This window comes from Grampus griseus (assembly GCF_964374135.1).
Source record: "Grampus griseus genome assembly, chromosome: 10".
In the NCBI taxonomy this organism is placed as follows: Eukaryota; Metazoa; Chordata; class Mammalia; order Artiodactyla; family Delphinidae; genus Grampus; species Grampus griseus.
In genome coordinates, this window is record NC_139004.1 from 50,666,196 (window position 1) to 50,693,101 (window position 26,906).

The window sequence follows — 26,906 nt, forward strand, 5'->3', positions numbered from 1 at the left end:
GATACTGACTAGATGGCCAGAGGCAGGCAAGACTGGACAAATGCACACTAGCATCCATGCCTGTAATAAAAACTCACCATATGCTGTCCACAGAAACTATGCTGAAGGTAAAACCTACGATGCTTGGGGTGTGGACCACTTCCTTCCAGTGCACACCTGCTGACCCAGCTCCTTCTCTCCTTTGTTTCCACCTTAGAATACGCCACCAACAACCCCGACTTGCTGTTGGTCATCTTCCAAGTGACAGGTGTCAGCCTCCTGCCGCCGCTGGGCATCGCCATTGCTGTCATTGTCACCTTCTACTGCTACCGCGTCCACCGGCAGCAGAAGCTGAGCCCGGCCTGGGACTCGGGCAAGCCGCGCAAGCTGATGGAGTTCAGTGAGCACCTGGCCATCATCCTGGAGGATGACCGCTCCGACATCAGCTCCACCTGCGCCAACAACATCAATCACAACACGGAGTTGCTGCCCATTGAGCTGGACACCCTGGTGGGCAAAGGGCGCTTCGCCGAGGTCTACAAGGCCAAGCTGAGGCAGAACACGTCTGAGCAGTTTGAGACCGTGGCCGTCAAGATCTTCCCCTATGAAGAATACGCCTCCTGGAAGACGGAGAAGGACATCTTCTCGGACATCAACCTCAAGCACGAGAACATCCTACAGTTCCTGACAGCTGAGGAGCGCAAGACTGAGCTGGGCAAGCAGTACTGGCTGATCACCGCCTTCCACGCCAAGGGCAACCTGCAGGAGTACCTGACGCGCCACGTCATCAGCTGGGAGGACCTGCGCAGGCTGGGCGGCTCGCTGGCCCGTGGCATCGCACACCTACACAGCGACCACACGCTGTGCGGCCGACCCAAGATGCCCATCGTGCACAGGGACCTCAAGAGCTCCAACATCCTGGTCAAGGGAGACCTCACCTGCTGCCTCTGTGACTTCGGCCTCTCCCTGCGGCTGGACCCCACTCTGTCTGTGGATGACCTGGCCAACAGCGGGCAGGTAGGGCAGCCCCGGCCCCCTTGGGCCCCTCCCCTTGCTACTGGCACCCCTCCCTCTCATGTCCATCAGCCCTGCACTCTGACACTGGTCCAGGGAATCCAGTTAATCCTGACTGCACCCCGCTCTCGTGCCGGGGTACCTCTGCCAACCAGCAGCATTTCTCTCCCTGGTTCTCCAGATCCTTACCAGCCTAGGACAGGCATTTCTCCCGGAGTCAGTTCTCGTTTCTCTTCCATTTGAACATTATTGTCCTTTGCTTCGAACACTGCTAGTACTGTATTTCTATCCTTTCCCTGTCTTAGGGTTGTACTCAGCCCTTGCTACTCTGTATTCTTGGTCCTTATATTGTTTTTTTTTGGTTTTGGTTTTTTTGGTTTTTTTTTTTTACCATTTTAGAAGGCAGTCTCCTTGAAGTCCAAATCCACATCTATTTGGTCACATCCATCACAAGGCCTTGAACAGGGAAAGTGACCAATAAGTATTTGTAGAGTGAGTGACGGACTGGGTGAAGGAAGAGTTCCTCTTTTGAAGCATCTCACTGATTAAAACTGAAACCTTTTTGGTTAAGGAGCTATTAGATACTAACATTACCATCATTCTTTATGTTTCACACACCGGAAGCTTGGCTGTGGGTTAGAGTGAAGTGTTGAGAGCACCGCTGTTTCCTCTCACCAGGCTGAGGGGAGTGCTTTTGAAGCATCTAGTCACTGCTCAGGCAGCTCTCCGGGTCCATGGCCACACATCAAGTGTAGAGATAAACATGTTGAAACACGGACAGATTACTGTGCCAGGGTAACAGGTCATGCAATGACCTATTAAAAAGAAAAATTTCTTCTAATGCATGCCAGTAAGAAGCATTATTTGGGGTGATATTATCAACTCACTTGACATTCCCTGGATCCTTGGGAAGGTAGGATTTCATTGTTATTTAGTCAGTCTATACAAGCTGCATTATCAAACATTCAAGTGATTTTTTTCCCCCAGAAGCATTTCTTATATGTTTGTATGTATCGCAGTGTTTTCATACTACCAGTCATCGTTCAAATAAAACTACATAGCATGCCCATCAAAATTATAAAATGAGGGCTTCCCTGGTGGCACAGTGGTTGAGAGTCCGCCTGCCGATGCAGGGGACACGGGTTCGTGCCCCGGTCCGGGAAGATCCCACATGCCGTGGAGCGGCTAGGCCCGTGAGCCATGGCCGCTGAGCCTGCGCGTCCGGAGCCTGTGCCCTGCGACGGGAGAGGCCACAACAGTGAGAGGCCCGCGTACCGCAAAAAAAAAAAAAAAAAATTAAAATTATAAAATGACCAGGTTTGGGCTCTTAATGGAAATACCTTCATACAATTCAATTTAGCAGAGATTTTATGTAATTATATGACATGCTCGGCACACTAGAATGTGCCATGGGGTAAACAAAGAGTAAGACAGTTCTCAAGTGACAAAAAATTAATGGCAATTATTATTTCACCACAAATCTTGGAGTTACAAGGGTGAAAAAATATTTAATTTGCAAAAACAAAAATCAACATCAAAAGTATCACTGATGTGGTCGCTCAGGTTCTCTGCAAGGATGTTATTGTATACATGATATGATGACATATGTCACGGGGCTAAACAAAGCAGCTCTGGGGTTTGGCATTTCCTTATTGTGGCATTTTTTTCTTTATATTCATTAAAAAAGTTTTTTAATTCATTTATTTATTCATTTATTCAAAAAAATAATTACATAAGCTGTATATTTCTGTGCTGGTCTCGTTACTTTTAAAAGCATTGTGCTTTTTAAAGGTCCACTACCCGTGTAGGGACAAACATCAGCTATATTTTGAAAATAGGTACGGTACGCAGCTGCAATTCAGCGATGGACCTCAATGTCTTTTTCTGCTTTAGGTGGGAACGGCGAGATACATGGCTCCAGAGGTCCTAGAGTCCAGGATGAATCTGGAGAATGTCGAGTCCTTCAAGCAGACAGATGTCTACTCCATGGCCCTGGTGCTCTGGGAGATGACGTCTCGCTGCAGCGCAGTGGGAGGTAGGCATGGACACCGTCGCGGTGCAGTGGTGCCTCACGCGCCTTCGAGCGTGATGTTGTGCTCTTTGCTTCAACATGGTTCCAGGGATACAGAGCGCTCATTGAGATCTGGTAGGACACAGCTATTCCAGAACGATCCGGAATGGTGCTAAAAAGCCTAGGTTTTATAGCTGAAAGCCAGGTTTGGAGCATAAAGCATTTTATCTCCTTTCCTGAAGTTTATAATTACTTTTCTCTTGACGCATCGCACCACAGATATTTACATATCTGGCAAGAGATGAACACTAGTAATATAAGAATTATTTCTTATCAAATGGGTACCATGATTCAGAAAAGTATCTGACTTTTGTTTCTTTTTGTATTTTAAGGTTTTTCAGAATTATATGGTACAGGAACTGGATTTGACTCAAAATTTACTTTTATGGACATAACTTTCCTTTGTTGAACAAAACAAGCAAAATGGTTTGACATATTTGTTTAGGTTTTGAAAAATCTAATGAAGAGAGGTTATTGAGGAATGCAGTATTCTTCAGGGGTACAGGGGGATGTCATCGTTTTAGAGAGCATTGTCCCCTGATCTTCTTGGAGATGGGATTGGCTAATGTCTACATCACTTTATCCTTTTCTGACCCTTCTCTCAGTGGTTTCTGTCAGGGTCTTAGGTCTCACCTTAGAAAATTGATGTATCCCAACCTGGTCCTGGCTAGATGCTAAGTCAAGCCAAGCTAACACCAATTTTAACCCTTTGCTTTGTAATAATGTTAGACACACAGAATCACTGCGTGAGTAGCACAGGGAGTTCCCATATGCTCTTCACCCAGCTTCCCCTTGTGCTAACACCTTACCTAAACCAAGCACAGCTGCAGAAGATTGGACATTGACATTGGTACCATGTCTTTAATTAATCTATAGGACTAACTTGTATTTCCAAGCCCCTAGTAATGGGGCACAGGATCCACTCCAGGATTCCATGTTACCTTAGCGTCCAGGCCACCTCAGTCTCCTTTGATGTGTGATGGTTGCTCAGTCTGTTTCTTTCGTGACCTTGACACTTGGGAAGAATTCAGACCAGGTATTTTATAGACTGTCTCTCACTTTGGGTTTCTCTAATGTTTTCTCATGATTAGATTGAGGTTGTGCATTTTTAGGCAAGAATACCACAGAAATGATGTTGAGCCCTACTCAGGGTGTCACATGCGGGTGGAGATGCCACTGTGCTGTCCAATCTCATCATGTGCTGAAGGTGTCTCCCCATTTCTCCCTGTAAAGATACTACCTTTTCCACTTGTAATTTATACAAATCTTGTGGGAAGGCACTTTGACCTGTTTCTACTAAACACCTGTTTAGTAAGGAGACTAGACCTGTTTTTTACCATTATTTTACCTGCTAATTCTAGGGTCCATCAGTAGTTCTTGCCAGCTACAGTTATTACTGTAATGTTTGCCTAATGGTGATTTTCTGTTTTTCTTATCCCTTCTACATTTATTCATAGATATTCTGCTTACGAAATATCTGTCCTTTCTCTCACCAGCCTCTTTTATTTATTAGTTTTACTATGTATTTATATGAGTATGAAGTTGTGGATATTTATCTTATTTCATGGGTATTTAATATTATCAATATTTATTTTGTCGCTTAGATCATAACAGCTTTGGTCACTGGGCCAAACTACCTAGCATTTTGCTCCAGGTGGATCTGGTTGGCACCATTTCCTGCTCTGATAATTCCTCCTTTTGATAACGTTCTTAGCTGACTCTCTAGGATGGGTCCTGCTGGGAGCCTTGCTGTCCCATCACCTGTTTCCCTGGGTCCCTGCATGGGGATGGCACTTCCTGTCTGGTTGACCCTGTTATTTTCTGGTTTCCTGCCTGAGATGTCTTCCCCCATAGCACTTCCAAAAGTAACAGTTTTTTCTTGCACAGTGAAATTTGTTTAATCAAGTTTTAGCCACTGAGAATCATTTTCTACTTGAAAGCTTTGACAGCTCGAAAATGAATCCTTAGACTAGACCAGTGTGAGTTGTGTCAGAAGAGACGATGATGCTGTTGTCATCGTCTCAGAATAAATTTACCTCGTTTTTGGTATCTCTCTTATCCTTTCAAGCCCGTCATTCTATAAACGTGAGCTGGAGACTGTGTCCCTGTCTTCCCCTCTGGCAGTGCCGCCAGCTTCTTAAGGCCTGATGTGAGCTCCCTGCTTCCTCGGTTATCAATGACTGACGCCCTTTCCTGTTGATATTTGCTGAGTGTGGAAGAATTCAGGCTAATGGGGAAGAACCGAGTTCACCAGCTTTTACAAGGTCTAAAAACGGATACAGTATAAATAAGTTTTCCCAAGGAAGGAACAGGGTCCCATTTGTTTAGCAAGCCTCAAAAAACCTTTCATAACCTTTAGGATAAGAACAGACAGCTTTAGGGAACCGGAAAGAGGCCATCCCGGTTTTCATTTTGTTTGATCTTAAGCCCACAGTACTGTTCCTCCCATCTCCGCTCAGGCTGCAAAAATCAAAGTTCTTTGTCTATCCTCACTTTTGTCCAGCAGACAGCCCTTCACTTGATTAAGTGCGTGAACTCATGTATTAAACCCTTTCTTTTGCCTTCTTTTAAAAGTATTGTTTTTTTTCTGTTTTTTTTTTTTGTTTTCTGTTTTTTTGTGTCTGTGCTTCAAAAACGGTGAAGGCAGATTTTCAGCCTAGTCTTAATTACAGAGACTTTTCTTTTATATTTAAAGAGCCCCTTAGAGGGTACATTAAAGTTAGTACCTTCTAAGGGAAGTTAGGGTGTGTTCCCTCTAACCTGTTGTACAAACACAGATGGAAGGACAAGTATTTCCATGAAGAAGCTTGCTGTCTACTGATGAAACAGACTTTTTTTTTCTCCTTTACTTTTAAAAACTTTGCACATTCAGACACATTTCTTACCTTACACATAAAAGAGACAATATTCCTCTAGTTGATATTACGCCTTAATTTATACAGAGAGAGGGCAGGATATAAAAGGGCTTTCCTGAAGCTTAAACTTCTTTCTGTGACTTGAAAATACAGCATATGTAATTACTATTTTTCATGGACAGTGTCATTTCAGAGAAGGAAATGTGGAAAATGCTTACCTCAGTGTGATGAGTTATAGATTAATATTTTATTTCACAGTATAGATCCACTGATATTCTCTCCCATTTATTCTGAGCAGCAGGACATCTAACTGAATGAAGCAGGAGACTAGGCATCAAAGGATGGTCTTGCAGGAGAAGGTGAAATCCCAGCTTTCCTGACTCGAGTGACTCTGTTCTGTTCTCAGGGCTGAGCCCAAACTCTTGGCGTGGATGCCCAGCAGGCCTCGCCTGCTTCTCTCTGCGTTTATCACAGGTCTTAGTGCTAGGCTTTGTCTTGTACTATTTACTGGGCCTAGAACACCGAAGGAGACTTTTTTACAGGCGAGGCAGGGGACAAGGAACTGAGTGCCCAGATTGGCTAAAGGGAGTTCGACAGTAGGGTCAGGCAAGGAGGGTTAGGTCAGCTCTCAAAGGAACAATGAGGCTCAGAAGTGTCCTCTCTGTGCAAGAAGTACAGAGGAAACACGAACAAGAGACAACACAACACTGGAGAAGCCGCACTCTTCTCAGGTGAGAAAATGCAGAGGTGGTAATAGCACTCTTTGGAAGCCAGCTGGTCCAGCTCCCTTACCACAAGAGTCCACCTAGGAGCTCAAGAGATGGGTTGTCATAATTGAAGAGAGTCGTCAAAAGGGAAAGACTTTCTGGTAGAAGTAGGTTTGGTCCAGATGAAGAAGGCCATGGAGAAACAATAACTACCATTACATAAGCAATTGCTTCATGGAACAACTCATTCCATCTACCAAGGACTCTTTGAAGGGTGTGCTGTTACTAGCCCCATTTTACAGATGGGAAAACTGAGGTTTTAGGAGGTGGGAAAGTTGTGGAGACAAGCATCAGAGCCCTGTTGTCTGGCTTTGGCCCACAGGCCCTAACCTTCCTAGTACAGTGTTGGCCTGACCAATGGAGAGCATGTATAGCCCATGGCAGCTAGAACTACCATTATTATTTTTACAGAACTGGGTAGTCAGTGCTACTCTGTGTATTGTGACCTTTGACTTGAAGCCTTTCTGGAAGCATCTGGCAGGACAGTGACACACTTGGGGAACATTCAGTGATGGCCTCACTTCTGAACATTTCCAGTGGTTGACTTGACTTTCGTCTCATCTCTGGGTGAGTCTCTGTTAAAAGAATCCCAAAGCTATTAAATGCTGTAGTGTGTTACAGCCTCAGTGCCTTAGAGTCTGAGATAACTTCCTTATCCTTATTTCTCTGAAGATATATCTATTCATTCTTTCATTCACTAAACCAATATTTATTGAGTACCTACTGCATGGAAGGCATTACTCAAAGTGCTCAGGGTACAGAGACTCTCAGGACATGGCAGAGTAGAAGGATGTGAGCTCATCCCCCTCACAAAAACACCAAAATCACAACTAACTGCTGAACAACTATCGATAAAAAAATGCTGGAAGCTATCAAAAAAGATATACTACATCCAAAGGCAAAGAAGAAGCCACAACAAGATGGTAGGAGGGATGCAATCGTGATAAAATCAAATCCCATACCCATCGGGTGGGCAACACACAAACTAGAAAATAACTATATGGCAGAAGTTCTCCCACACGAGTGAAAGTTCTGAGCACCACGTCAGGCTCCCCAGCCTGGGGGTCTGGCATCAGGAGCCCCCAGAGCATCTGCTCTGAAGGCCAGTGGGGTTTGATTGCAGGAATTCCACAGGACTGGGGAAAACAGAAACTCCAGTCTTGGAGGGTGCACACAAGGTTTCGTGCACACCAGGACCCAGGGGAAAAAGAAGTGACCTCTTAAGAGCCTGGGCCAGACCTACCTGCTGTTTATTAGAGGGTCTCCTGTGCAGGTAGGGTGTGGCTCTGGCTCACTGCGGGGACAAAGACACTGGTGGCGGTAGTTCTGGTGAGTACTCATTGGCGTGAGCCCTCCTGGAGGCCACCATTTTCTCACCAAGACCTGGCCCCACCCAACAGCCTGTAGGCTCCAATGCTGGGACGCCTCAGGACAAACAAACAACAGGGTGGGGACACAGCCCCACCCATCAGCAGAAAAGCTGTCTAAAATCTTCCTGAGCCCATAGCTTCCTGCTAAACACACCCCTTGACACAGCCCTGCCCACAGGAGGGACAAGAACCAGCTCCAGCCACCAGTGGGCAGGTACCAGTCCCTCCCACCAGGAAACTGGCACAAGCCCATTGAGCCAGCCTTATCCACCAGGGGGCAGACAGCAGAAGCAAGAAGAAATAAAACCCTGCAGCCTGTGGAACAGAAACCACAATCACAGAAAGTTACACAAAGAGATGGCAGATGAATATGTCCCAGATGAAGGAACGAGATACCCCAGGAGAACAACTAAGTGAAGTGAAGATAAGCAATCTACCTGAAAAAGAATTTTCATACACCACAGTCAAGTGGGATTTATCTCAGGGATGCAAGGATTTTTCAGTATCTGCAAATCAATCAGTATGGTACACCACAATAATAATTTAAAGAATAAAAACCATATGATCATCTCAGTAGATGTAGAAAAGTTTTTGACAAAATTCAACACCAATTTATGATGAAAACTCTCCAGAAGGTGGGCATAGAGGAAACACACGTCAACATAATTAAAGGCCGTATATGACAAACCTACAGCTAATACCATGCTCTGAGGAAATGCTTTCAGCTTTTCACTGTTAAGATGAGGAAAAAGACAAGGATGTCCACTCACCACTTTTATTCACCATAGTTTGGAAGTTCTAGCCATGGCAATCAGAGCTGAAAAAGAAATAAATAAAAAGAATTCACATTAGAAAAGAAGGAAAACTATCACTGTTTGCAAATAACATACTATACACAGAAAATCCTAAAGATGTTACCAAAAGACTACTAGAGCTCATCAATGTATTTGGTAAAGTTGCAGGATACAAAATTAATACACAGAAATCTGTTGCATACACTAACAACAAAAGATCAGAAAGAGAAATTAAGGAAACAATCCCATTTACCATCGCATCAAAAATAATAAAATACCTAGGAATAAACTTACCTAAGGAGGCAAAAGACCTGTACTCAAGAAACTATAAGATGGTGATGAAATAAATCAAAGATGACACATACAGATGGAAAGATATACCGTGTTCTTGGATTGGAAGAATCAATATTGTCAAAATGACTGTACTACCCAAGGCAATCTACAGATTCAATGCAGTCCCTATCAAATTACCAATGGCATTTTTCACAGAACTGGAACAAAAAATCGTAAAATTTGTATGGAGACACAAAAGGCCCTGAATAGCCAAAGCAATCTTGGAAAAGAAAAACAGAGCCAGAGGAATCAGGCTCCCTGACTTCAGACTATACTATAAAGCTACAGTCATCAAAACAGTATGGTACTAGCACAAAACCAGAAATATAGGTCAATGGAACAGGATAGAAAGCCCAGAAATGAAACCACGCACCTGTGGTCAATTAATGTACATGTACAACAAACGAGGCAAGACTATACAATGGAGAAAAGCGAGTCTCTTCAATAAGTGGTGCTGGGTAAACTGGAACACTACATGTAAAAGAATGAAATTGGGGCTTCCCTGGTGGCACAGTGGTTGAGAGTCCGCCTGCCGATGCAGGGGACACGGGTTCGTGCCCTGGTCCGGGAAGATCCCACATGCCGTGGAGTGACTAGGCCCGTGAGCCATGGCCTCTGAGCCTGCGCGTCTGGAGCCTGTGCTCTGCAACGGGAGAGGCCACAACAGTGAGAGGCCCGCGTACTGCGCCAAAAAAAAAAAAAAAAAAAGAATGAAATTAGAACATTCTTTAACACCAAAAATAAACTCAAAATGGATTAAAAACCTAAATGTAAGACTGTACACTATAAAACTCTTAGAGGAAAACATAGGAAGAACAGTCTCTGACATAAATTGCAGCAATATCTTTTTTGATCCGTCTCCTAGAGTAATGGAAATAAAAACAAAGATAAACAAATGGGACCTAATTAAACTCAAAAGCTTTCGCACAGCAGAGGAAAACATAAAATGAAAAGACAACCCACAGAATGGGAGAAAATATTTGCAAACGATGCGACCGACAAGGGAGTAATCTCCAAAATATACAAGCAGCTCATGCAGCTCAATATCACACACAAAAAAAAACCCAATCAAAAAATGGGCAAAAGATCCTAAATAGACATTTCTCCAAAGAAGACATACAGATGGTGAAGAGGCACATGAAAAGATATTCAGCATTACGAATCATTAGAGAAATGCAAATCAAAACTACAATGAGATATCACTTCACACCAGTCAGAATGGCCATCACCAAAAAGTCTACAAACAATAAATGTTGGAGAGGGTGTGGAGAAAAGGGAACCCTCTTGCACTGCTGGTGGGAATGTAAATTGGTGCAGCCACTATGGAGACCAGTATGGAGGTTCCTTACAAAACTAAAAATAGAGCTATCATATGATCCAGCAATCCCACTCCTGGGCATATATCCAGAGAAAACCATGGGTCAAAAGGATATGTGTACCCCAATGTTCATTGTAGCGCTGTTTATAATAGTCAAGACACAGAAGTAACCTAAATGTCCATCAACAGATGAATGGGTAAAGAAGATGTGGTATGTATATACAATGGAATATTACTCAGCCATTAAAAAGAATGAAATAATGCCATTTGCAGCAACATGGGTGGACCTGGAGCTTATCATAGTAAATGAAGTAAGACAGAGAAAGACAAATATCATATGATATTGCTTATATGTGGATTCTAAAAAAAAAATGATACAAATGAACTTATTTACAAAACAGAAACAGACTTAGAAAACACACTTATAGTTACCAAAGGAGCAAGGTTGGCCGGCAAGGGGTGATAAATCGGGAGTTTGGGATTGACATATACACACTATTATATTTTAAATAGATAATCAACAAGGACCTGCTGGTGGCTCAATGGTTAAGAATCTGCCAATGCAGGAGACACGGGTTCGAGCCCTGGTCCGGGAAGATCCTACATGCTGCAGAGCAACTAAGCCCATGCGCCACAACTACTGAGCCTGTGCTCTAGAGCCTGCGAGCCACAACTACTGAGCTCGCGTGCCACAACTACTGAAGCCCACACACCTAGAGCCCATGCTCCGCAACAAGAGAAGCCACAGCAATGAGAAGGCTGTGCACCGCAACAAAGTGTAGCCCCTGCTTGCTGCAACTAGAGAGAAAGCCCATGTGCAGCAACAAAGACCCAATGCAGCCAAAAAATAATTAATTAATTAAAAAAAATAATAATACCTGAGAAATGTACAGTATGACCTCAAAGGAAAAAAAAATACTAAGCACAGGGAACTCTGCTTAGTATCCTGTAATAACCTGTAAAGGAAAAGAATCTGAAAAAGAATAGATATATGTATATGTATAACTGAATCACTTTGCTGTATGCCTGCAACTAACACAAATTGTAAATCAACTATAGTCTAATTTAAAATAAAAATTAAAAGAAAATGCGAAGGATGCAGCAGTGGAAAAAAAAGAGACCCTGTCCTCAAGGGACTGGGTGTCTAATGAAGAGCTACTATGCTAGAAAGACAAGTACTGCATGAATAGATATAAAATCATAACTTAAGGGCTGGGGGTGTGATGATTGCAGAAAGAAAAACAAAATAGAGTTAGGGGATAGCTAATAACAGGGGTTGTTACTTCAGGCACTTGGGTCATCTGAAAGTATAGAAAAGAGAAACCAAGAAAACAGGTTTTTCAGAGTTGCTTGAGGAGGGATCAAATGGAAGGAGGTGGCCAGTGTGTTACTGTTTTATAAAGAAGGAGGAAAGCCATGAACTCACCATTCCTCCAGGACAAGTCAGGAGAGTTGTTCTCTTCTACAAAGAAGTCTCTGTCCTGGCTTTCGGCTTGTCTGGTGTCCGTGCAAGTGTTTGCACCGTGTGTGGTGTGTGGGAAGCGGAGGAAGGTGGGTCCTTCAGGGCCCCCTCTGGGAGCACAGCAGGCACAATATTCACGTCACCCGAGCCAACCGGGCCCCCAGGCTGGCTGACTTCCAAATCCCTGGCCATGTCGGCCTTTGAATAGCAGCTGACACACAGCAGCCAGCTGAGCAAGTATTTTCACAAGAGGAGAAACACAACCCCAGCTTGCTGCAGCCTGTGAGGCAGACAAAACATGCAAAAGAATCAAAAGGAAAGGAGGGAAGAAAAAAAAGAGGGGTGGGAGAGGAGTGAAGAGAGCCTGGGATCGCAGCCTTAATCTTCCTGCATTTCCAGGCAGGATAATTTGGAAGGAAGGCAGATATAAAAGTCAGGGTTGTGCTCAGGGAAAAACTGCCAACAACTTCACGGCTCTATGAAGTTGGAACCACGATCAAAACAGCAGCTGCAGACCAGATGCTGACTTTCAGGGAGTGAGCATCTCCGCTGCCTGGGTCCCCTCTGAGCTCCAGAGCCGGAGACTGCCGACTTTCTCCTGAGAGCCTCCAGCCAGACAAAGAGATGCTGTGGGGCCAGGATGGGGCAGTGGCCCTCAGTGAAAGGACTGCGGTGGGGAGGATGGGATGGGGGTGGGAAGAAGAGCAGAGAGATCTAAAACTTTCTTAGAACAGAGGCTGTGTGAAGCCCTCAAGGAAATCCCAAGGTCCCCATTGCACCTATAGGGAGGCAGGCAGCTGAGGCGTGAGAGGGAGCCTGGTCCCAGCAGGTGGTCCTGCCGTGGTGAGCGGGGTATCTGCCTTGGGTTTGGTGCCTCGGGCCCTGGAACAGGAGCCTGAGCTGACATTCTGTAGGAAAAAGAGGGCAGGAAAAGCCACGGAGAGAAGGAACAGGCAGTCAGTCAGGAAGGGGAGGGAGTTGATGAGCCCTGTGCTAGCAGGCAGGTCACCATGGGGACAACCAGAGCATGATCCCACTGGGGACCCTGGCAGTGCACAGAGCCCACGTGCACCTCAGCATCACACCCCCGGCTCAAGGAAGCCCGGTTTATCTTCCAACCCCCATCTGCTGCTGATTGAGGTCTGCCCTTGGGGCACGTTGGGAGGGTGGACCCCAGTCGCCCGCCTGACCCTCTTGGACTTGAGCCAGCGTGGGTGCACAGGGTGAGTGCTGAGCGCTGTGGCCAGCGTCCTAGGGTAGTAAGCGTGCCCTCGGCCGGCATCCACGGTTCGGCATCCGCGGATCCAGCCACTCACGGATCTTGTACTGTGTTTACAGTCCACGGTTGCTTGAATCGTGGATGCAAAGCTCGCATATACAGAGGGGCAAATGTGTGGCTTGTGCATCTGCAGATGTTGGTATCTGCTTCTGGTCCTGGAACCAACGCCCCACGAGTACCGAGGGAGGACTGTGTTAATGATGGTCAGCACTTGCGCTTTCTCTTGTGTTGTGGATACAGAAACTGAGGCACAAAGAGTTGATGTCTCTTTTCCAAGTCCTCATCTCTAGTTTATGATGGGTCTGGGGTAAACACAACGAATAATACCCCTACTTATGATGCATACCGTTAGCACTTTTTTTTTAAAGTGCTAAACTCGATCTTACTCTCTAAGCTGTTTGCTTTTTTTCTTAGAGGCATTTCTAAAATTTTTAAAAGATGGTATTTATTTTAAAAGATGGCACTCTCTGAACTAACCCCACTCACCTTTTGACTTGCTTTCTCTGCAGTTCTTCACATTATTTGATCAAAGGCACAAAAAGAAAAATGCAACAGTCTCATTTTTCTCCATCTGCACCACCATCAGCCTTATCCCAGGGGGAGCTCTGGAGCATGAATTGCACAGTAGTCATCTCCTCTAGGGGCAAGACAGACTGTTAGAACTCCCGTGTTGACCCAGCAATACCATTACCGGGCATATACCCAGAGAAAACCATAATTCAAAAGGACACATGCACCCCAATATTCATTGCAGCACTATTTACAATAGTCAGGACATGGAAGCAACCTAAATGTCCATCAACAGAGGAATAGATAAAGAAGATGTGGTACCTATATGCAATGGAATACTACTCAGCCATAAAAAAGAGTAAAATTGGGTCATTTGTAGAGACGTGGATGGATCTAGAAACTGTCATACAGAGTGAAGTAAGTCAGAAAGAGAAAAACAAATACCGTATATTAACGCATATATGTGGAATCTGAACAAATTGGTCTATACGATCTTATTTACAAAGCAGAAATACACAGATGTAGAGAACAAATATATGGATACCAAGGGGGAAGTGGGGGGGATGATTTGGGAGATTGGGATTGACATATATCCACTACTATGTATAAAATAGATAACTAATGAGAACCTGCTGTATAGCACAGGGAAGTCTACTCAGTGCTCTGTGGTGACCTAAATGGGAAGAAAATCCAAAAAAGAGGGGGTATATGTATATGTATAGCTGATTCACTTTGTTGTACAGTAGAAACTAACACAACATTGTAAAGCAATTATACCAATTTAAAAAAAAAAACCTCCCATGTTAATTTGTCATTGGCTACAGACTGCCCTCCAGGCCAGGAAGCTCCCATCAACCAAGGGTAATTCTCCATAGAAGGGAGAAATTGTGAGCCCTTACAACTCAGCGTTTGCAGCACCTCGGGGCTGTGGTGTTCTTGGCTTGGTAAAGGGGGTCTAGGCAGGCTGCCAACCACATCTGCCATGGCAGCCAAAAGAGTTGGAAATGGAGAGTCAGTGGACTGATACATTGTCTAAGGAGCAGTTTATGTCATATGCAAATCATATTACATTATATTACATTATATTACATTATATTATATTATATTATATTATATTATATTATATTATATTATATTATATTATATTATATTATACAAACCTCAGGGCATGGCACTAAGAGAGCATCATTATTTGATTAGATTGAATTACAGGATAGCTCTGGAGGGGGACATAGAGGTCATCTAGTTCAGCCCATTCATTTTATAGAAAAGAAGATTTAGGTCAGAGTAAACCCTTACTGGGAACTTATCTCTTGCTTGAATTCAAGCCAGCTCATATTTATTGAAAGCCTTCTGTGTATAAGGCACAATTTCAGCAGACACAAAACTCAGCCTCTGCCTTAGGCCTTAGGAGTTTACAGTCCGGTAAAAGATAAGGGACTAGAAGAAAGAAATAAGGTGTATAAATACGATGCAAATCGAAGTTCAGATCTCACCCCAAGAGCAGTACAGATTAAGTGCTATGGGCACTTGAAGGCAAATGCAGACACACAGAAGGATGGTTTGTGCTTGTCTCACAGTGGTGGAGGAGGGGAGGGCTTCATCCCAACTAAGGAAAAGGAAAATACCCTGCCAGCTCTTCTAGTTGGGTGAGGCGGAAAAAGATAAATATGCAAGTAAGGTTCTGGGAAAGGGGGAAAATCAAATAAACAAGAACAAGCCATCTCTTTTCAAAATGTCATTTCGCCTTAAATGCTTCTTCAATTCTCAGCCTGGATGGGCAAATTATTGAAAGTTTCACTCATTAAACAGGGTTATTTTGAAGTAAAGGCCAAAGGTCCTATTTATTTTGGAGGAAAATGGCGAATCCAGCCCACTCTTCCCTTTTGGCTCAGGCATGTTTCAGTACTGGAGTGATTTTATTTTCTAAATTGTCCTGTGATGCACTGACATGGGTATTGTCCCACCCACTTAAATTAATAGATGTTCTAATATTCACCCAGAGTTTATGCATTGGCCACTTTGGACAGGATCTAAGAGTAATTCATTCATTCGCTCAACAAAGCATTTATTGAGAGCCTGTTGTATGGGAGGCCCTGCCATGGGTGCCAGGAATACAAGCATGAGAAAGGGGCTCTGAACCTGCCTGCAGACGCTCACCATCTGGTCGAGTGAGACAGATGAGCAGTGGCTGTACACCCTAAAATAGAGCTCTGCCCCAGACGTCTAATAAAGAATCGCTCTGGGGATATTCAAGGAAGCTTCTATAAAGATATCGACCCTAGAACATGAAGGGGGATCAAGATGGCAGAGTAGGAAGACCCCGAGCTAACCTCCCCCCATGAACATGCCAAAGTACCACTACATATAAAGCAGATCTCTCTGAGAATGACCTGAAGATTAGCAGATCAGCTCTCCTATAACAAAGGCTATAAAGAAAGAACCACTCAAAGTCAGGTAGGAGGCAAGGAAAAGTGATCTCGTCCAGACCCACACCCCTACTGCATGACCCAGAAGAGAAGGGAGTATCACAAGCTCCAGGATCCTCCCTGGGAAGCAGGAGGTTCGAGCCCCATATTAAGCACCCCAGCCCTGGGGTCTGGCACTGGAAGTTGAGCCCCCTCGGCTGGTTGGAAAACCAGTGGGGCTTACCAGAGGACTGTAAGAAACCAAGACCCCACTCTTGAAGAGCACACAGACAGATTTGCTTGCTCCCTGCCCCAGAGCAGAGGCAGCACCCCAGGAAAAGACACAGTCCGTGCTCACTTCAGATCCAGCTCTCCCACCAAAGCCACAAAGGGCACATGCAGACTGCATAGGGATGCACACAAGGATATGCCTTCAAGATCAGGATAGATAACTTTTTCACTTAATTTAAGAGAGACAAACAGAACTAGTCAAAGTGAGAAGACAGAGGACTCTATTTCAAATGAAGAAACAAGATAAACCCCTACTGAAACACAGATAAATAATTTATCGGATATAAAGAATTCAAAGCAATAGTAATAAAAATACCTTGATACAAATGAAAATAAAAACACAACTTTTCAAAAATCTGGGACATAGCAAAAGCAGTTCTAAGAGGAAAGTTTATAGTGATACAGGCCTACTTCAAGAAACAAAAATCTCAAACAACCTAACTTTCTACCTAAAAGAGTTAGAAAAAGAACAAACAAAGCCCAAAGTCAGCAGAAGGAAGGAAATAATAAAGATCAGAGAGGAAACAAAATAGAGATCAAGAAAACAATAGAAAAGATTAATGAAACCAAGAACTGGCTTTTTGAAAAGAGAAACAAAATGGATAAACCTTTAGTCAGGTTTGCCAAGAAGAAAAGAGAGAGGACCCAAATAAACAAAATAAGATATTAAGGTGGAGAAGTAACAACTGATATCACAGAGATAGAAAAAAATCGTAAGACAATACTATTAACAGTTATGCCAACAAATTGGACTACATGGAATAAATGGACAAATTTCTAGAAACCTACAACCTACCAAGATTAAATCAAGAAGAAACAGAAAATTTGAAGAGACCAATCACTAGAAGTGAAATTGAATTTGTAATTAAAAAACTCCCATCAAACAGGGCTGGATGTCCAGGGCTGGATGCCTTCACAGGTGAATTCTACCAAACATATAAAGAAGAGTTAATGCCTTTATTTCAAAAGCTATTGCAAAAAAATTGAAGTGGAGGGAACACTTCTAAACTACGAGGTCAGATTTACAATTTACAAATTCTAAGAGGTCACCATTACCCTGACACAAAAACCAGACAAAGGCATTATAAAAAAAAAAAGAAAATTACAGGCCGTTATCCCTGATGAACATAGATCTTCAACAAAATATCAGCAAACTGAATTCAATAGTACATAAAAAGTCTCATACATCGTGATCATGTGGGATTTATTCCAGGGGTTATGGATGTTCAGTATCTGCCAATCAATCAGTGTTTTACAGTACATTAACAAAATGAAAGAATAGTCATATGATCATCTCAATCAATGTAGAAAAAGCATTTGACAAAATTCAACATCCATTCATGATAAAAACTCTCAACAAGATGGTATAGAGAAAACACACTTCAACTTAATAAAGACCATTATGATAAAACCACAGCTAAATAACATTATACTTAATGGTGAAAAGCTGAAAGGTTTTTGTCTAAGATTAGGAACAAGACAAGTATGCCCATGGTTGTCACTTCTATTTAACATATTATTGGAAGTCTTAGGCAGAGCAGTCAAACAAGAAAAAGATATAAAAAGGCATCCAAATTAGAAGGGAAGAAGTAAAACTGTCACTGTTTGCAGATGACATGAAACCATATGTAGAAAACCCTAAAGACACCATCAAAAAACTATTGGGAGTAATAAATGAATTCAGTTAAGTTGCAGGATACAAGATTAATATACAGAAATCTCTTGCATTTCTGTACACTAATGATGAACTATCAGAAAGAGAAGTTAAGAAAACAATCCCATTTATAATCAAATCAAAAAGATTAAAATACCTAGGGGTAAATTTAACCAAGGAGGTAAAAGACCTGTACTCTAAATACTATAAGACATTGAAGAAGGAAATTGAAGATGATACAGATAAATAGATATCCCATATTCATGGAATAAAAGAATTAATATTGTTAAAATGTCCATACTCTTTAAAGCAATCTACAGGTTTAAAGCAATCCCTATCAAAATACCCATGACATTTTTCACAGAACTAGAACAAATAATCCTAACATGTGTATGGAGCCACAGAAGACCCTGAATAGCCAAAGCAATCTTGAGAAAAAAGAACAAAATTGGAGGGATCACACTCCCTGACTTCAGATTATACTACAAAGCAGCAGTAATCAAAACAGTATGGTACTGGCACAAAAACAGACATATAACACAGCTCAGTGGAACAGAATAGTGAGCCTAGAAATAAACCCACACACTTTTGGTCAATTAATCTACAACAAAGAAGGCAAGAATATACAATGGGGAAAAGACAGTCCCTTCAATAAGTGGTACTGAGAAAACTGGATAGTTAAATGTGATACTACATACAAAAGTAAAATGTATACGTGTGTACACGCAACACGCAAAATGGAATATTAGCCATAAAAAAGAATGACATTTTGCCACTTGCAACAACATGGATGGTCCTGGAGGGTATTATGCTTAGTAAAATAAGTCAGACAGAGAAAGACAAATACTGCTTGATTTCACTTACATGTGGGATCTACAAAATAAAACAAGCAAAACAAACAGACTCACAGATACAGAGAACAAACTATGGTTTCTTGCCAAAAGGGTTAGGGGTGAGGGAGATTAAGAGGTACAAACTACTAGGTATAAAATAGATAAATTACAAGGATGTAATGTACAGCACAGGAAATATAGCCAGTTTTTTATAATAACTTTACATGGAATATAATCCATAAAAATATTGAGTTACTATGTTGTGTACCTGAAACTGATATAACATGGTAAGTCACCTGACTATACTTCAATAAGAGAAATTAGAAGAAAATCAGCAACCTGAATTTCCCTTAAAAAAAGAAAAGATTTTGTCCTTAGTTGAAACCTGAAGTCCTAATGAAGTGTTTACATCATCCTTCTTTATTTTCTTTTTAGCAAGTATCACTGAAGGAAAGTTACCTTTTAAAATTTTGTTTGTTGGTGTTATCAGTCGCTCTCCTCTGTCATCTAAAACAGCATTTCTGAACCTCTTTTTCATTATTACTATTGCAAGGAGCCTTTGTAGACATTTTTTTCTTAATCACTACTCCCCATGATTTTTCTCCCTGTGGGAAAATTATACATGATATAAAGTTCACCAGTTTAGCCATTTTAAAGTGGTTACAATTCACAACTTAAGTGGTACAGTTCGATAGCATTAAGTACATTCACAGTGTTGTGTAATTATCACCATTATCCATTTCCAGAAATTTTTCATCCTCCCCAACTGAAACCCTGTACCTATTAAACAATATCTCTCTACCTCTTCTACCCCCATCCCCTGGCAACCACTATTCTGCTCTCTGTCTCTGTGAATTAGCCTGTCCCAGGTACCTCATATAAGGGGAATCATACAATATTTGTCCTTTCGTGTCTGGCTTATTTCACAAGCATAATCTGTATTGTAGCATCTCTCAGAATTTCATTTCTTTTTTTTATGGCTGAATCTCCCCAAGAAATTTAATGCCACATATTAAATCTATTTATGTACTGTGGACCTTTGTAGGGCCACAAACCGTTGTAATATGTAAGATTTTTCTACCTCCCAAGAACCAGGATTGCCCCATTGAGATGTCTGCATTAAAACCTGAATCCCCTGACCTTGTTGGTCTTGTTCTCTGCTCTGTCCCCAGCTGTTAGGACATCGTGGGCACTCAACAGTCATGTGTTGAATACTTCTCAAGCTCCTTCCACAACCCCTCCTTATATTTGAACCCACAAGAATTAAAAATTGCCCCTAGCGTAATCACAGGTGCATCACACTCAGTGTCTTAGCTGTGCACACCTTTCTCAAGGGCCCTGTGTTTGCCTGCTCTTTCCAACAGAAGTGAAGGATTATGAGCCTCCATTCGGTTCCAAGGTGCGGGAGCATCCCTGTGTCGAAAGCATGAAGGACAACGTGTTGAGAGATCGAGGACGACCCGAAATCCCAAGCTCCTGGCTCAACCACCAGGTAAGGAGTGACTGTTGCGAACGGCAAGTAAAGTTCATCCGGAGTAATATCTTAGGTAGGAGAGAATTCCTGGCTATTGGGCATCAATCTGAGGCAGGTCCCTTTGTTTTCCATGACCCTGTTCACTTTTCTTTACAAAGAAGTTTCAGTAAAGTGGGATGACCTTGTTATTGCACGTTCTACCCACCATTCAGAAAGGGCTCACACAGAATCATTTGACGGGCATTTGTCATATTGTCCAAGCCGTCTTGCTTCTGAGTTAAAATGTTTTGTTTGCAGCCTGTGCCACTCACCTCTTATAGGGAGTTTATGTTTTGTTCCCTTCTGGGTTCCAACTGTTTTCTTCTGGGAATCTTCAGCTCTGGCAGGAAATACTTAGTGAGAAAGAAGGGGTGTTTGGCAGCCAGCTGGCCTGCAAGGGGCTGCTGTGCACTCAGGCTGCGGCAGGTGTGTCGAGAAGGAGGCTGGGATAAAGGAAAGCACAGAAGAGCAAAGGGCAAGGGAACAAATAGGAAATCTGTCTTTCCAGAACTTCCTAATGGCTTCTTTTTTTTTTTCTTTTTAAGCAATGGTAGGTAAGGCCATCCATCCATAGCAGGGCAGTGGTTCTGACATACAGGGAGACCTATCCAAATTCTCCTCATCAAAATGCCCCCAATCAGAGGAAAAGAAGGAGGCATAGGTTGTGAGAGCTGGGGACTGCCAGTCACAGCAGGGAAGAGCCGTGAATGAGGGAGAGGGGCCTTGTGCCCATAGCTCACTGACAAGACTGTCCTTTCCATTGACGTAAACCATTTATGGCCGCCTTTGGCTGAATTCCCTTACCCAGGGAAGGCTGGGGCTAAGTCATAGGTTTCCTAAGGGCAAGGTAGATAAGTCAGATAAAAAACAGAAACCACAAGTCAGGTACAATCAAGGAGACAGATGGAGCAGGAAGCCTGGTGTGTGCCAGCCCTCGCCAAGAGCCGCTTCAGCGGACAGACCCTGATAAAACCGGGGGAGAGCGTGGACCAGGACGTGGCCTAGGGCTTCTCCCTGGGTTTCAGGAAAGCCTCTTTGGCTTTGAAAATGCAAGACTATTTTGTGTTAACTCTGAAATCAGAAGGCACTAGTATTGTTTCTTTCAAACTCTTGTTGCCTCCTCTGCTGTACAGTTCTTCTAATGAAGCCATTATTCATGATGATAAAATTCTGGAAAGAATTTGCATAATACATTTTTTCTCTTAATGAGATTTGTTGCCCTATTTATTTCAAGTTAATGCTTAATATTTAATTTAATTTACTGCCTGTAATTACAGTGCCAGAATAAAATAAATGTTACTTGTGTACCAACAATAACACTCCACTCTTAACAGGGCCATCAATCAATACCACCAATTAGGTGAATTACACAATTAATTCAACATCATGAACTCACTCACAGGGCGGGAAGGGAGGGTCAGGTTCCTAGGTGTGTGGGGAAAGTTGCTGGTTAGACTGCAGACAGGAGAGTGCCATTCTCAGGGCAGAGTGGGGAATGATCCATTCCACCTGGCCACTCGTGTGAGGGGACACCAGTGATAGGGTTGGGCCTCTGATTGGCAAGAGCACAGTCTGTTTCCACCTATTGGGCTATCTAGTTAATCCGTGCCTGCTTTATTTCCAAAAAATGACTTGAAATAACAAAAATATTTGCAATGCAAAATAAAAATTAAAGCCATGAAAGAAGACCCTTGTCACACATTGTGGGCAGCATTTTCTGGATGGGCCTTTTGAATGGGGCCTTTATGGGGTTAGGTTGAACTCTCTGAAACAGTCTGCAGGACCTACAAAGACAGACAGGGCCCAGCCTGATGCAGGAGAGGAGGGGCCTAGCAGAGGGTCTCCCCAGCAGCTGCTGGAAGATGGGACTTGAACCCAGAAAATGCAACCAGACCAATGCCTGGACTTCACTCAGATATTCAGTCCTGTTTACATAGGAATGTGTACATGATTCCAGCTCTTAAGACTCTCTGGAGAAGGCAAAACCATTAAGACAATAAGCAGATCAGTGGTGGTCAGGGCTGAGGGGGGAGGAAGGAGGGGTGACAGGTGGAGCACAGAGGCTGATTAGGGCAGTGGCCTTCTGTGGATCCTGTGATGATGGACACATCTGCCAGAATCCACGTCCTGTACATTACCGTGAACCGTGTTCTGGTTGACTTTGGTTGATAGTGACGTGTCAGTGTTGGTTCACCGATTTTAACAAATGCACACACAGATGCAAGGTGTTGATGGCGGGGGAGGTTGTCCGCGAGGGTGGAGGGCGTATATGGAAACTCTGTAATTTCCACTTGATTTTGCTATGAACCTAAAACTGCCCTCAACAGTAAAGCCTAAAGCTATGCCCCTCCCCACCAAACAGAAAGGTGTGAAATGGCATTAGAAGCCCACTTCACGGGAATTTTCAGGATTGGGGATGCTGCTGTGCCCCAGGAGCCTACTGGGGGGCCTTGTGCTGTGTCTTCATTTCCCCACTTCCTATGATCAGATGGCCCCGGAACGCTGGCCGCCTGCAGCTGCAGTTAGATGGTGCTGGGGACTGGCCTGCAGGCGGGGACAGAGCGACGGCGGCAGAGACAAGGCAGGGGCTGCCTTGCCTCCAGGAGCCGCCATCCCCTCTCAGAGGCCTGTGGACCCTCTCCCCCTGCAGGGCATCCAGATGGTGTGTGAGACGCTGGCCGAGTGCTGGGACCACGACCCCGAGGCCCGGCTCACGGCACAGTGTGTGGCCGAGCGTTTCAGTGAGCTGGAGCACCTGGACAGACTCTCGGGCAGGAGCAGTTCAGAGGAGAAGATTCCCGAAGACGGCTCCCTGAACACTACCAAATAGCTCTTCCAGCGGCTGGCCGAGTGTGGCTGCCCCTGTGGCCAAAGAACAGAGGCAGCAGGAAGCTGCCCCTGAACGATGCTTCCTGGAACCCCGGGGCCGCTCCCTCCCCCCCGAGCTGGGGAGGGGGTGACAGGAAGCGTCCTATGTCTTTGACTTTGTCATAGGATAAGCTGTGTTAGCACTTCCTCAGGAAATGAGATTGATTTTTACAATAGCCAATAACATTTGCACTTTATTAATGCCTGTATATAAATATGGAATAGCTATGTTTTATATATATCTATATATGTTTATATCTATCTATACGGCCATACTCTAGAAAGAGGTGAGGAAAAAGATCAAATGTGCCCAAGAAATGGGTTGGATGGGCGAGCTTGGCACTGAGCACAGAAGGAAGGGCTCTGGGGCAGCCTCAGCACTTGGCAGTCACTCGTGTGCTGGGCCTCTGAGCACACAGGGGTTGGGGGGGGTGCGGGGGGGGTGCGGTCTTTGCCTTCAGAGAGAGACTCCAGGTCTCAGAGCCTGCTGTGGCCAAGTTGCACTTGCTTTTGCAAAGTAATAATTCCCTGTACTGGGTCCTGTTCTGGCCATGGAGCTGATTGGAGTCGCACTGTTTGGGGACCAGACCCTGGGGTCCCCGTGTGCCATCATCTCTCCTGGACTTGTCACCGGAGCTTCACAACCCACCTCTGGTTTGTGAACCTCCTTCCTCAGCTAGTTCAGAAACTTTGCTCCATTTCTAATTGCTTAAATGTTTTAAGCCCCATGTTTTACCTTCACAGGCTACAGAAAAATCAGGACACATTTCCCCACCCGTGAAATTGCCACACGTTCTACTAATGAGAAATTGTTGTTTTTTTTAAAAATTCCCCCCCCCATACCTATGTTACTGTTCCCTGTTTCCTAAAAGGGAATAGGTCTCCCTTCCAGGTTCTTTATGTTTAGTTTTTTTATCACTCTTGGTTTCAGTCTCCAGCTTTCTATGCAACACTAGTAGGTTCTATGCTCTGGGCTTCAGGGGACTCGAGCACATTTTGGCCAAGGGGAAAGTATTTGAGCAGCACAGCACTGCCACATCAGGAGTCTCCTCAGGCACTCTGAACGTGTGTCTTGCTTGGCCAGCACGGTGTTTAACAAAATCGAGGCACTTTTTAAATACTTGGAGATTTTGCAAAAAAAAAAAAAAAAATTTGGATCCTCAAGTAAGACTAAAGAGCAAATGGTTTCCAGTTCTCTCTGGTCCACATCATTCACAGACGCAGGTGTGGACACTCTTAGAAAGCTGCTCACTTCCGCCATGAACGTTTGTGTTTTCCACCCACCCCCACCCCAGTCTGGGAATTAAACCTGCTTCCAACCAAGGGCCCCTGTGAGAAATGTGCGTCCACGCACTCCTTCTCTGGCTATAGAGTATGATTTTGATTCCCTTCCTGGGGTTAAGATTTGAAGCTGGCCTTCTTTTGGACTAACGGGGACCTCCTCTGGGTGTTCCCTGTTAACCCAAATCTATTTTGCTTGTATTTTAAGAGCTTCCCCCTCTGCTTTCAGAGGGTGCTCTTTACTCCAAGAAACTGTTGTCATTGTTACTGGTCTCAGTCACACCTGCCTTCCCAACCTTTGCAGAATTTGAATGTGGGACACAGGAGTCCCACGTACAGTTAGGAAATCTGTGTCCACATGGACAAGAACAAAGAATGTGCTTTACTACTCCATAGGAAACTCGTTAATCCACAAACAAGTGTTAATGCTGCAAATAACAATTTTTTAAAAATGTTTTTGAAGCTTATTTTCAGCCAAATAGGATTATTGGAGAGGGACTGGCAGTGACCAGCTCTACTTGGGTTTTGGAAGGTCTCATCTCATTGGGGTTTTAGCAGATATGCTGAAGTTTGGGATTAGGTGGAACTTTTAGGAACCCTGCTCGGGGGGGTGGGCTGAGAGACTTAAGGTAGTTTGACCCGCAATGCTGCGGAAGTGCCCAGAAATCCCCTGCACTTTAGGGCTGGTGAGGCCGTCCCAATAGCTGTTGCTCATTGACCTCTAGTGGTGAATTTCTAGAATACTAGTCCATTATGGGATCTTCCAAGAGTCAAAAGAGCTTTATCACTTCTGGGTGGTCATCAGCATAAACTGGAATGTAGTGTCAGATGATACTGTGGCTTGTTTTATGTTTGTTTCCCTTATTCAAGAAAAAGACCAAGGAATATCATTCTGTAGTTCCTAAAAATACTGACTTTTTTCACTACTCTACATAAAGGGAAAGTTTTATTCTTTTATGGAACACTTCACCAGTACTCATTTATTAAAATAGGAATGTGAATGCTGTATACTCGTTTTATATCAACTGTGTCAAGCACTTATTTTCATTCTATGCATTGTTTGTCTTTTATATAAATAAAATGTTTATTCGATGGAATAAAACAAAAATACTCAGGTCAGCTTCCTGCCTCCTGTTCCTATTCATAGGGGTACACAAGCCTCATTTGGTTATTTTGCAGTTTGTGCAGAAAAAGCCACAAGACAAATGCTCTCCAACTTTTCCATAGTCACTGTCTTCTTCAACTGACAGTGTCAGGTCCCTGTGTTTTTTTGGTTTGTTTTTTTGCTGTACGCGGGCCTCTCACTGTTGTGGCCTCTCCCGTTGCGGAGCAGAGGCTCCGGACGCGCAGGCTCAGCGGCCAAGGCTCACGGGCCCAGCCGCTCCGCGGCATGTGGGATCTTCCCGGACCGGGGCACGAACCCGTGTGCCTTGCATCGGCAGACGGACTCTCAACCACTGTGCCACCAGGGAAGCCCAGGTCCCTGTTTTTAAAAAAGCAATCACTTCAGTACTGGGAAATGTGGCAGATGCTGGTGGTGGCTTGCCCCTTATCCCAGGTCCGGCACGGTGTCCCTCTACATCCCCGACCACCATCTCCCCTGTCCCCGGGTCCCGAGAGCGGCCCGCATCCACACATGGCTTCTCGCGGGGTGCGCCGCGGGCTCCGCGCATGCCCACTTCTCCCTCCCCACTCCTCTCAGTTAACAGGCTGCTGCTATCTCTCCCCTCCCCCCACCCCGCCATGTGTCACGCTTCCTCCCTCTTCCTTTCTACCCAGTCACCCCGTCCCACTTGGAGCTTTTTCATTGAGGTATAATTGACATACGAAATTGTATGTTTCAGGTATACAACATAATGATGCAATATTTGTATGTACTGTGAAATCACAGTAAGTCTGGTTAACATCCGTCATCATACAGAGTTGCAGGATTTTTTTTTCTTGTGATGAGAACGTTTAAGATCGACTTTCTTAGCAACTTTCAAATATGCAGCACAGTATTATTAACTATCGTCACCATGCTGTCACACATTACATCCCCAGGACTTATTTATGTTATAAACTGTAAGTTTGTACCTTCTGACCCCCTTCACCCATTTCATCCACTCCCCACCCCCTGCCTCTGGCCACCACCAGCCTGTTCTCTGAATCTCGTTTTCTTTGTTTTTTCCAATTCCACATATAAGTGAGATCATATGGTATTAGCCTTTTTCTGACTTATTTCACTAAGCGTGATGCCCTCAAGTTCTGTCCATGTTGTCACAAATGGCAAGATTTTATGTTTTTATGGCTGAAAAACATTCCAT

The 26,906-nt window shown here is 43.9% G+C and overlaps 1 protein-coding gene across 1 annotated transcript in view; it reads left to right on the top strand.

Moving 5' to 3' along the window:
• TGFBR2 (transforming growth factor beta receptor 2) overlaps positions 1 to 25,719 on the top strand; it is a 93,739-nt gene extending 68,020 nt beyond the window's left edge. Inside the window, exons 4-7 of the mRNA XM_082662752.1 lie at positions 197 to 996; positions 2,887 to 3,028; positions 20,303 to 20,430; positions 23,102 to 25,719. Of these exons, the coding sequence (XP_082518878.1) occupies positions 197 to 996; positions 2,887 to 3,028; positions 20,303 to 20,430; positions 23,102 to 23,281 (1,250 nt within the window). The 3' untranslated portion in view covers positions 23,282 to 25,719. The remainder of the gene's footprint in view (positions 1 to 196; positions 997 to 2,886; positions 3,029 to 20,302; positions 20,431 to 23,101) is intronic.
• Positions 25,720 to 26,906: the final 1,187 nt, after the last annotated feature.